An 11,236-nucleotide genomic window follows, 5' to 3' on the forward strand; every position below is an offset into this window, starting at 1 on the left:
GATGACCTGACTGAAAATTGTTGGATTGTATACCTGGATTATTGCGCATGGACTTTATTTATTTACAAAAACAGTTTTGAATCAGTTCTCTAATAGATCTAACTCTGTATACCCAATATTTTCTGGCTCATAATTAGAAATTGTCATTTGTGTTTTTTAAAGCAAACACTTATATTCATAAAAATGCAAGCTAATCAATTAATTGTGACACTTCTTACAATTATCTCTCCAAAGACATTTTTTTTATCTTGCCCTTGCTTTTTCAAAAATGATCTTGCATTTTAAAATTTCTTTGAATGCTCTTCATGCACAGACACAGAATAATATGACACCCATCATCATACGTAGATTCCAGATTTATTTGTTAATTCTTAAATCGCGGGAATAACTTTTCTTTACAAGTTCAATTGCACAAGAGCACCAACATTCAGTACCGACACAAATATTAGAAAATTGTACAATTTTATTTTGTATGTTTGTTTTTTTTGTTACAAATTAAAAATTGTTTTTGTTTTGGCAGCTTTTTATCAATTTGAATGTATTGTGTATTTTACTAAAAATATTGATCAAGCAACTGTAAATATTATCTACACTGTAAAAAAAAGATTATCTTGACTGACATAAATATCCAGTTTGTTTAGCTCTGCTGAAAGTTACAATTTAAACAAAATTCAAACAAGAACATGGAGATTTTTTAGGGTGATTTTCTCTACTTTCCAATTATCGTTAGCATGGCGCTGCTTTTTGCTTTGCCTAAGGTAAACTTGACTGTCCCGCTCATGTCCACGCTGGTGTCCCTCAGGGTGAGCTTTTGGACCGTTCCGTGGTCGTCCATTCGAACAGAAGGGCCTGGATGAAGAGTTGCACCGTTCAAGGTCCAGACTGGAGGCTTGGAAATGGCAACAGAGACCTCACACTGGAAAGAAGCAGTTTCTTGTTCTGTCACCTCAACGTCCTCTAGCTCTCTTACCATCACAAGAGCCTGGGCTGCAATGGTGTAAAGCATGGTTATAATAGAAGAAAACATGAGAGGATGTGGTTTTACCCGTGAAGATTTTACCTTCAACCATTAGTTTTGCTTTGGAGGTGTGGTCTCCAACCTCAAAACTGTAGGTGCCCTCATCCTCCACAGCTACCTGGTGGATTACCAGTTTATGAGTGCAACCGTCAGCCGTGATCTCTATCCGGTCTGAAAAAAACAGCTCCTGTTTGTCTTTGTACCACGTGGCGTTGCAGTGGGGGGAAGAAATGGTGCATTCAAGGATAACACGGTGTTTCTCCAGGGCTGTTTTGTCTCGCAGTGGTCTTACGATGGAAACTGGAAGCTCTGGAATTAGATGGTGATGGAAGTTCAAGACTGAAAAAAGTTTAATAACAAAAGGAGAAAAGTTGAAGGGGAAACAAATGACCCACCTTCTACCTCAAGGTAAGCTGTTGATTCAACATCCCTGGAGCTGAAGCGGATTTCTCCAGCATCTTCGGCTTTAATGTTGCACATCAATAGGAAGTGTTTGGTCCCTGGTGGAGGATTCAAATTTTATTCCCAGCTGATTCTTCCCAACAAAGTCTAAAAGCTTTTAAAGTCGTATTTCTTAGAAAAATAGACCACAATACTCAAAACATCAGTCCACTTGGAGATCTTCTAAATATTACAGATTAGCTGTTCCTATTTAGATTAACACATTTTCTTCAGAAACGTGTTCTATAATTGTTAATTTTCTGTTTTATTCTTTGTACCTTAATAATCTGTACCATATAAAAATACACTGCCTGGCCAAAAAAAAAAAAAAGTTGCCACCTGGATTTAACTAAGCAAATAGGTACGAGCCTCCTATTGGATAATTACTGCATGGGTGATTATCTTTCAGCTGGCAACAATTTATTTAATCCCAATTGGTGCAATGAGTTGCTTCTCATTAAACAATCATGTTTAAAGACACATTGCGTGGTCGTGGAAAAGATGTCAGTCTGTTTGAGAAGGGTCAAATCATTGGCATGCATCAAGCAGAGAAAACGTCTAAGGAGATGGTTGAAACTACTAAAATTGGGTTAAGAACTGTCCAACGCATTATTAAAAACTGGAAGGAAAGTGGGGACCCATCGTCTTCGAGGAAGAAATGTGGCTGGAAAAAAATCCTGAATGATCATAAATGGCGATCACTTAAACGTTTGGTGAAATCAAATTGAAGAAAAACAACAGTAGCACTCAGGTCTATGCTTGATAGTGAAAGTAAGAGCATTTCCACACGCACAATGTGGGAATGTGGGAAGCTGCAACAGGGAGTTGGAGCAGCTGTTATCAGGACTGTGATCTTCCTGGCAGCACTCATTTATGGTGGGAATAATCTGGAGAAGCTGTGAGCTCAACTTTTGGAGTAAAGGATCAATTCAGCTGTTTTGGAGTTCCATCAGAGAATATGTACCAGCAAGACTTAAAAAAAGGCAGAAACAACAATTCACGAGTTCTGCCAGACCCAAATTGTGGCCTTGATGTCGGACTTATCTCAACTCCTCCTGGAATGTTTTGAAAACAACAAAGATGCTTTGACTGTTTCCTCACCCCTCCCTTCCCCAAGGCCGTGGACATGTAACAGAACCTCAACTGAGCTGAAGATGAACGTCACCTCTTATATGGACAATGGCTGAGAGGGGGGCTCTGGACTATGCTACGACTTTCCCTTAAAAATTCAATGTCTTCACCGGCATATACAGGTCCTTCTCAAAAAATTAGCATATTGTGATAAAGGTCATTATTTTCCATAATGTAATGATAAAAATGAAACTTTCATATATTTCAGATTCATTGCACACCAACTGAAATATTTCAGGTCTTTAATTGTTTTAATACTGATGATTATGGCATACAGCTCATGAAAACCCAAAATGCCTGTCCCAAAAAATTAGCATATCATAAAAAGGTTCTCTAAACAAGCTATTAACCTAACCATCTGAATCAACGACGTAACTCTAAACACCTGCAAAAGATTCCTGAGGCTTTTAAAAACTCCCAGCCTTGTTCATTACTCAAAACCGCAATCCTGGGTAAGACTGCCGACCTGACTGCTGTCCAGAAGGCCATCATTGACACCCTCAAGCAAGAGGGTAAGACACAGAAAGAAACTGCTGAACGAATAGGCTGTTCCCAGAGTGCTGTATCAAGGCACCTCAGTGGGAAGTCTGTGGGAAGGGAAAAGTGTGGCAGAAAACGCTGCACAATGAGAAGAGGTGACCGGACCCTGAGGAGGATTGTGGAGAAGGGCCGATTCCAGACCTTGGGGGACCTGCGGAAGCAGTGGACTGAGTCTGGAGTAGAAACATCCAGAGCCACCGTGCACAGGCGTGTGCAGGAAATGGGCTACAGGTGCTGCATTCCCCAGGTCAAGCCACTCTTGAACAAGAGACTGCGTCAGAAGCATCTTGCCTGGGACTGCTGCTGAGTGGTCCAAAGTTATGCTCTCTGATTACAGTAAATTTTGCATTTTCTTTGGAAATCAAGGTCCCAGAGTCTGGAGGAAGAGAGGAGACACAGAATTCACATTGCTTGAGGTCCATTGTCAAGTTTCCACAGTCACTGGGGTTTCATGTCAGCTGCTGGTGTTGGTCCACTGTGTTTTATCAAGGGCAGGGTCAATGCAGCTAGCTATCAGGAGATTTTGGAGCACTTCATGCTTCCATCTGCTGAAAAGCTTTATGGAGATGAAGATTTCATTTTTCAGCATGACCTGGCACCTGCTCACAGTGCCAAAACCACTGGTAAATGGTTTACTGACCATGGTATTACTGTGCTCAATTGGCCTGCCAACTCTCCTGACCTGAACCCCATAGAGAACCTGTGGGATATTGTGAAGAGAAAGTTGAGAGACGCAAGACCCAACACTCTGGATGAGCTTAAGGCCGCTATCGAAGCATCCTGGGCCTCCATAACACCTCAGCAGTGCCACAGGCTGATTGCCTCCATGCCACGCCGCATTGAAGCAGTCATTCATGCAAAAGAATTCCTGACCAAGTATTGAGTGCATAACTGAACATGATTATTTGAAGGTTGGCGTTTTTTGTATTAAAAACACTTGTCTTTCATTGGTGGGATGAAATATGCTAATTTTTTGGGACAGGCATTTTGGGTTTTCATGAGCTGTATGCCATAATCATCAGTATTAAAACAATTAAAGACCTGAAATATTTCAGTTGGTGTGCAATGAATCTGAAATATATGAAAGTTTTATTTTTATCATTACATTATGGAAAATAATGACCTTTATCACAATATGCTAATTTTTTGAGAAGGACCTGTATGTACATACATAATGGCTGTTTATGTTGCTTTGCTGTGGTAGTTTTTTTTTTAGGCCTTGAATCGTGCCCTGTCTAGGACACGGTGTGAGAGATCTTTTTTTAATACCGTCTCTCCTCATGCTTTCTTTCCTTTTCTCACCTAAGCAAAATATTATTCTGAATAAGAATAAGAGGGCCGCGCTAATTATTTATAGCTGCAGCTTCGTGCACTCCGCCCATCTTCGGACGACTGTACGTACATATTCGCATTGTATCTCGGTGAAATTCCAATAAAGTTTATTCTTCTGATTCTGATGTGAAGGGAACTCAACAAATTGGGACTGAACAGCTGTGTAGCCTTAAGAAAACCACTAATCAGTGATGCTAACCGGAATAAAAGGCTTCAATTTGCTAGGGAGCATAAAGATTGGACTCTGGAGCAATGGAAGTAGGACATGCGGTCTGATCAGTCCAGATTTACCCTGTTCCAGAGTGATGGGCGCATCAGGGTAAGAAGAGAGGCAGGTGAAGTGATGCACCCATCATGTCTAGTGCCTAGTCATCAATGCAAGATCTTGGTGAAAAATTAATGCAACACTGGATGGAAATAGATCTTGTGACATTGCAGAAGCTTTTCGAAACAATGCCACAGTGAATGCATGATGTAATCAAAGCTAAAGGTGGTCCAACAAAATATTAGTGTGTGACCTTTTTTTGGTGGTGACTTTTTTTTGGCCAGGCAGTGCATATGGCTATTGCTGGGATGTTTGTCCCATTTCAAGTGTCATAAAGCAACACCATGCAGTTTCTGACCTTCAGTACGGATCTTTGTGGTGCTGCTGGGCCGGATCTTGTGACCATTCTTGTACCACTCCCCAGTCACATCCTCCAGAGAAACCTCACACATAAAGACAGCATTCTGCTCTTCCTGGATGTAAAGATCTTCCAGATCCTGCACTATCTCCAGCTTGTGCTCTGAAGGTCAGGAAGAAATTTAATAAATAAAATTATGAAATTGTCCACTAGATCACGGCATAGTACAGTTGATACATAGAGTTAAATAAAACAGTAGAACGTGCACAGGTCACGTGACCTTGTGATTCACTGCAGCAACGATGGCCATTCACAAAATGGATAAACTTCTACACTTAGTGTTTTGACTAAATAGATAAGGGTTGACTATGTAAAAAATGTCCATTCATCCATTATCTTTACCCGCTTCTTCCTTTTCGGGTCATGGGGGTCACTGGTGCCCATATCCAGCAATCACTGTGCGAGAGGCGGGGGACACCCTGGACAGGTTTCCAGTCCATCACAGAGAAACATAGAGACAAACGAGACAAACAACCATTCACTCTCTCGCTCACACCTAGAGACAATTCAGTTATCAAACAGCCTAACATGCATGTTTTTGGTATGTGGGAGGAAACAGGAGTAGCCGGAGAAAGCTGCGCGTGCTACGGATGTAGCAACAGAAGAGAAAAAGGAAAACATGTCTTCTTTCACACGTCAGCAGATATTGTTTACCTCAATGTGAAAATGATCCGACCAAAACTGAAGCTAATTATGGACCCATTTAAAAGCAGCCTATAAAGCTGCTTAAATAATTATTGAATTAACTCGTAGATGGTAGCTTCTGTGACAGAAATTGCTTTGCTGTACATTCAAGCTACAATATAGTACAAATGATTAAATAGTCCAAACTGTTGTTGCCTCCAGGAACAATTCATTATCTGCTTTCACTGCCTGAATTCTAAAAATGTACTTTTAAGCGTAGGTATAGATTAGACCAGAGGTCTTCAACCTTTTTTCCTTTGAGAGCTATCACAATCTGAGAAGGGCCAAGAGCTACTCGTGCTTTCTAACATTCATTTTTATAACCTATAGTCACCCAAACCATTGGGATAAGTTTGTTTCGGCTGCACATTTGTAAAACATTGGTATCCTAAACTCATAATAAAACATTACAGAAAAATTGAATTTAAATAAATGTGCATTTTGACCAGTCACAGACATCAACTTTCCATCCGAGACCTTTTTTGCTACTAACTAGTCTTTCACTGTGGAGTAAAAATCAACTCCCTTGGTTGTTGTTTTTAGAGGGAGTGAGGTTAAAAATTCTTCTTTGGTGGAAAAGTCACCAAACACCAGCCGAATATAAAGAGCCAGCTTCGGTGTATCATTTGCGTTGACAGACTTGTCGCACTGAATTCAAAACCTTTTGCACTTGTCTATGTCAGATTTGAGATCTTTAAGTGCATTCATGGATAGCGCAGACACTCACATTGCGACCATATTAACACAGAGTTGCACATGGGCAGTAGCAGATAAAATATGTGTCTTCATTTTATAGTCCGGGACCAGAGTTTCAACCACCAAGGTGAAAACCTCCTTTATAGTCCCATCATCAGAGAAGGACTTTTTGTGCTTGGTTAGTTTGTGCGCCACTCTAAACGAAGCTTCTGTTGATGCATTGATGGTCTTTGAGAGGTTGGTGAAAAAGGACAGTTAATAATTATATAATAAGGAGTTATGTGTTGTCATCATTGTATGTTCCCATGCAATGGTGAAACTGGCTCTCTGCATTTAACCCATCCACCACCAAGTGGAGCAGTGGGCAGCCATGGAAAGCACAAGGGGAGCAATTGGGGAGAGGGTGTCCTGCTCAGAGACACCACGAGATCAAGACTAGGGATCGAACCTGGGACTTTTGGGTCCCAGGTCGGCTGCCCTGCCTCTACACCATCTCAGCCCCCCTAGAGTGGTTGCCTCTGAAGTGATGTTTTTAGCTGCTTAACTTTGGCTTCTTGAAGATTGCTACCTGGAGGAAAGTTCCACTAAAAATTGCTGTGAACTTTGATAAAATGGCGCGCCACATAGCATCTTTTCCCAACTAACATGCTTGCTATGCAGATCAGGCACACTCGCTTATTAGAAACATTTGTAGGAAAAAAAATCTGTTTCCCACTTCCTTTCCACTGTTGCCACTGTGCTTGCTCAGGATGGGAGACTGCAACAAAGCCAATATTCAACTTGTCTGCTGAATTCCTTAGATAAAGAACTTTACTAATTGGCTTTTATGTATGTGAATGTTTCTGTAAAGTGCCCTGAGACAACTTTGTTGTGATTTGGCGCTATATAAATAAAATGAACTGAATTGATAAAAATGGTACATTTTTTGTCTCTTACCGAGATAGCTCTTTGCCGTGGTTCCGACTCATCAAGCTTGATGTAATAGGTTGAAAATATTATATTTAGCTTATAAAAAAAAAAAAACAGACACCCCTCTTAATTTTTTACTACTCTAATAGAGTGACTTGAACGCATCATGGACTTACTCCACCAAAGCAGTAGGTGGTGCTTGTATGCTCCTGTGGGTCGACTGAGCAGTTTCTTCTCAAGCTCTACTTAGCACGAATCAGAAATAAAATGGTGCTAGCTTGTGAGAGATGCTAATCCAACGTTCTCTTCATCGATCCACAGCCAGTGCACCACAGATCCACAGCGCTTCTTAGCCTGTGAATCACATTACTGGCCCAGATAATTCTAGGTCTGGCGCCAGTTACTTTAACATCATCATAACTGCTTGACAACTTATTGTCAAATAATCTTTTAGTGGAAGCAAGGGGTGGGGCATCTATGATTTTGACTGGACATAAATGTAAGTTTGTCCACAAATCAAATTTGACTATTTCCGATTTTTTTTATTAACTGTCAGGGAATTTTTGGTCAAAGGTGATGGATGTTTTTATTATTATGGCTAAGAACATTCTTGCCCTCTGCCCTGAAAACAAGAAGCCCAAAAGAAGACAAACCATCTCCCAAAACACTTTCGAACTTCTGCCCATGAACCATATGTTTGTGTAAACCGAGTGCTGTGTAAGAAGACAGCAGTTGGCTTCAAGGACACCCCGAGCTATGGTGAACGCTGAGTTGAGAGGATTATAAAAGCAAGCAGATGATGTGGCTCATCGCTTTTTTCTGTGACTGGTTTTCATGTGTATACATTGTGTATGTTTATGTATGTAACCTGTCCTGAAATCTGCCCTTTCAAGTAAAATACCAGTTAAAAATCTTCACCTGCCATGAGAATGGTTCTTTTAAGTAAACAAGGTCAGAGAACGAGATCATTCTCCAACATTAACCCCTTTGAGGAGCTATTTGAAAAGAGTCGCAAGCCACATGCTTTGGAGACCCCTGGATTACACACTGATCGCTGCATTTAGCTGCAATTAGCAGAACCTACATTTACTCAATTTACACATTAAAAACATTAGTTTCAAATTTAGCAACTAGATAGAAGTCATAAATATTAAACCAGATAAAATGTATTGAAATCCTTGGAAGTTGGTCATCAATTATTGACTGATTTCAGGGCTAGTTTACATCAACATTGGTTAGATTCAATATATTTTCCTAAGAAATCAATGTAGACTATAAATTATTTGAATTTATTGTAAAGATATTAATAATAATTTGTAACACAGATCCAGCTGGGCTTGCTGTTAATTAAACTTTTGTTTTGTTGGTTGCGAGCAGTTGCCTGTTTTGGTCACCATTCAAGCTTCTCCATGATGTCACCGATAATGGGCGGGATGTGCAAAACGCACTCTAGTGGTATTATTTAACTCTATGAGTTGATATCAGATTGTCTTCAATTAAAACACAAATTCAAGGTGTGTTGATTTAAGGCAGGGGTGCCCACACTTTTCCAGCATGCGAGCTACTTTTAAAATGACCAAGTCAAAGTGATCTACCTACTATACTGGTTGCCCTGTATGTCAATCAAGTGACAAATTTCATTGTAAGGATGGATGATATGCTGACGTCTATTTTTTTAATGCCATGCGATTTACCCAAAATACCTTTGCGATCGACTGGTAGATCGCAATTGACGTATTGGGGCACCACTGATTAAGGCTTTAGTAGGATGTATGCTCGGAGAGTGTGCATTTAAGACATACCATAAATCTCCAGAGCACATGAAGTGTTGATTTCTCCTGTGTCACATTTGTAGAAACCTGAATCAGCTCGGGTACATTGAAGGATCTGACAGAACCTCTTTCGACCCATAGAGTAGATCCGAACGTTCTTGTCTGGCCTTAGCTCGACCCCGTTCTAATGTAGAAATGAAATGTTTATTTTGGGTTTAGAAAGCAAGAGAGAAAAATAGACGATAAAATAAAATAAATAAGAGCATTTTGAGGTGTTCTTTACCTTAAGCCATTTGACCTCCACATTTTGTCTGGAGAATTCACACTCCAGAGTGGCAGGAAATTCCTCCTCCACACGAACATCCGTTAGTGGTTTCAGGATAGACACAGGTGTCTCTGTAAATTTAGTCAATCCAAATGATCAGTCAGCAAACAACACAGATTTATGACCACTGATTCACAGATTTCAACAATTTCACAAGCGTACAAAACCTTCCCCTCTAAAAGCGTCCAGAAAAATGTTGACTTTCATGAAATTGATTTTGTTATAAGAAAAGCTGAGACAGGGCGGCATGGTGGCTCAGTTGGTAGAGTTGGTCTTTCAGCGAGAAGGTCACCAGATTGAATCCCAGCCAGGGCACCTTTCTGGGTGGAGTTTGCGTGTTCTCTCTGTTCATGCGTGGGTTTTCTCCGGGTACTCCGGTTTCCTCCCACAGACCAAAAATATGCATGTTTTTTTTTCATTCATTCAACCTTTATTTAAACAGGTTAGTTTCATTGAGCCTCGGGGACTCATTTACAAGAGAGACCAGATTTTAGAAAAGAATGATGACAAAAGTGGCAAAGACAACAATAGACAAAGCTCTGATTAGTCTATTTAGAATGATTTGTTCAATTAGCTTTGCAGAGATCTAGTAGAGTGCTGTATGAATGGGTAAATCAGGACACAGATTGTAGTGTAAATTGCTTTGAGTATCTTGAAATAAGATAGAAAGGCGCTATATAAATACAGTCCATTTACCATTTATAATCATAAAAGAAAGAATGTAAATTGAGAAGAATAAATGAAAGAAATTGGTATAAAAAAAAGAAACAAAAAACAGCTAGATGTACGAAGTAGACGATGTAGAATACTAGAAAACTAAAACAGGAACATGTCTTTTTTTTTTTCCTCTTTTTTTTTTTAAACCCATCCCCTACCCTCCTCAATTCCCCCCCCGCGGTTCCCTTCTGCACTCTTTTGTCCTGTGAACCCTTTTTTTTTTTTGTGAGCTCAGTTTAAGTGTAGAAACATTGTGAAGTGTTTCAATGAACTTATCATCATCGCTCAATTTTTTTTTAAAGAAAGAGAAGAAAGAAGAATAAATAAATAATAAAAGAGAAGAAGATAAGACGAGAGACCACCATGACAAAACAACATGCACAGCACAATGCCACCCACAATATCACCATGAAACATTCGACATCGCACAAGGAATCATCTAGCTTCCACCACTACCCAACCTAGTGTGCATCTGTCAAAGCACCTGAATCCAAACACCCGCGCAAGCACGCCCGCCACCACCAGATTTCTCCAAAAGAATGCCCAATAGTGGATGCGGGGGCCCACAGACCCGCCCCCCCAGGACACAATGGCAACATAGGGAGGACCGGAGCCACAGACACACAGCAGCCCACAGGCCCAGAGCCCCAAGAGTCTCCCAACAGGGAGAACCGCACACCCCCAGAGAGGAGCAGAGGAAAGAACCGGGTGACCCCAGCCACCACAATGCAGAGCCTCCAGGAAGCTGCAGCGACGAGCCCACAGGCCCGGCCAGCGACCCATGCCCCCCCCAAGTAGATCCGGCCATGTGAGGTGCTGGCAGACATCTTTAACACCTCACTTACCCTGGAGACAGTTCCCACCTGCCTGAAGACTGCCACCATCATCCCAGTCCCAAAAAGCTCTACAGTGACTGGTCTGAATGACTATCGGCCAGTGGCCCTCACCCCGATAGTCGCTAAATGCTTCGAAAAACTGGTCATGACTC

General features: G+C 40.9%; 1 protein-coding gene across 1 annotated transcript in view; it reads right to left on the reverse strand.

Annotated features, from left to right (window-relative positions):
* Positions 1-607: 607 nt before the first annotated feature.
* The window catches only part of obsl1a (obscurin like cytoskeletal adaptor 1a), a 75,840-nt gene continuing 65,211 nt past the window's right edge, over positions 608-11,236 (reverse strand). The window contains exons 20-25 of the mRNA XM_037696706.1: positions 9,490-9,602; positions 9,237-9,390; positions 5,086-5,247; positions 1,414-1,518; positions 1,061-1,327; positions 608-987 (exon numbers count right to left, since the gene is read on the reverse strand). Coding sequence (XP_037552634.1) covers positions 710-987; positions 1,061-1,327; positions 1,414-1,518; positions 5,086-5,247; positions 9,237-9,390; positions 9,490-9,602 — 1,079 coding nt within the window. The 3' untranslated portion in view covers positions 608-709. The remainder of the gene's footprint in view (positions 988-1,060; positions 1,328-1,413; positions 1,519-5,085; positions 5,248-9,236; positions 9,391-9,489; positions 9,603-11,236) is intronic.

The sequence above is a fragment of the Nematolebias whitei genome, chromosome 23 (genome assembly GCF_014905685.2).
Source record: "Nematolebias whitei isolate Nwh7 chromosome 23, NemWhi1, whole genome shotgun sequence".
Taxonomy (NCBI): Eukaryota; Metazoa; Chordata; class Actinopteri; order Cyprinodontiformes; family Rivulidae; genus Nematolebias; species Nematolebias whitei.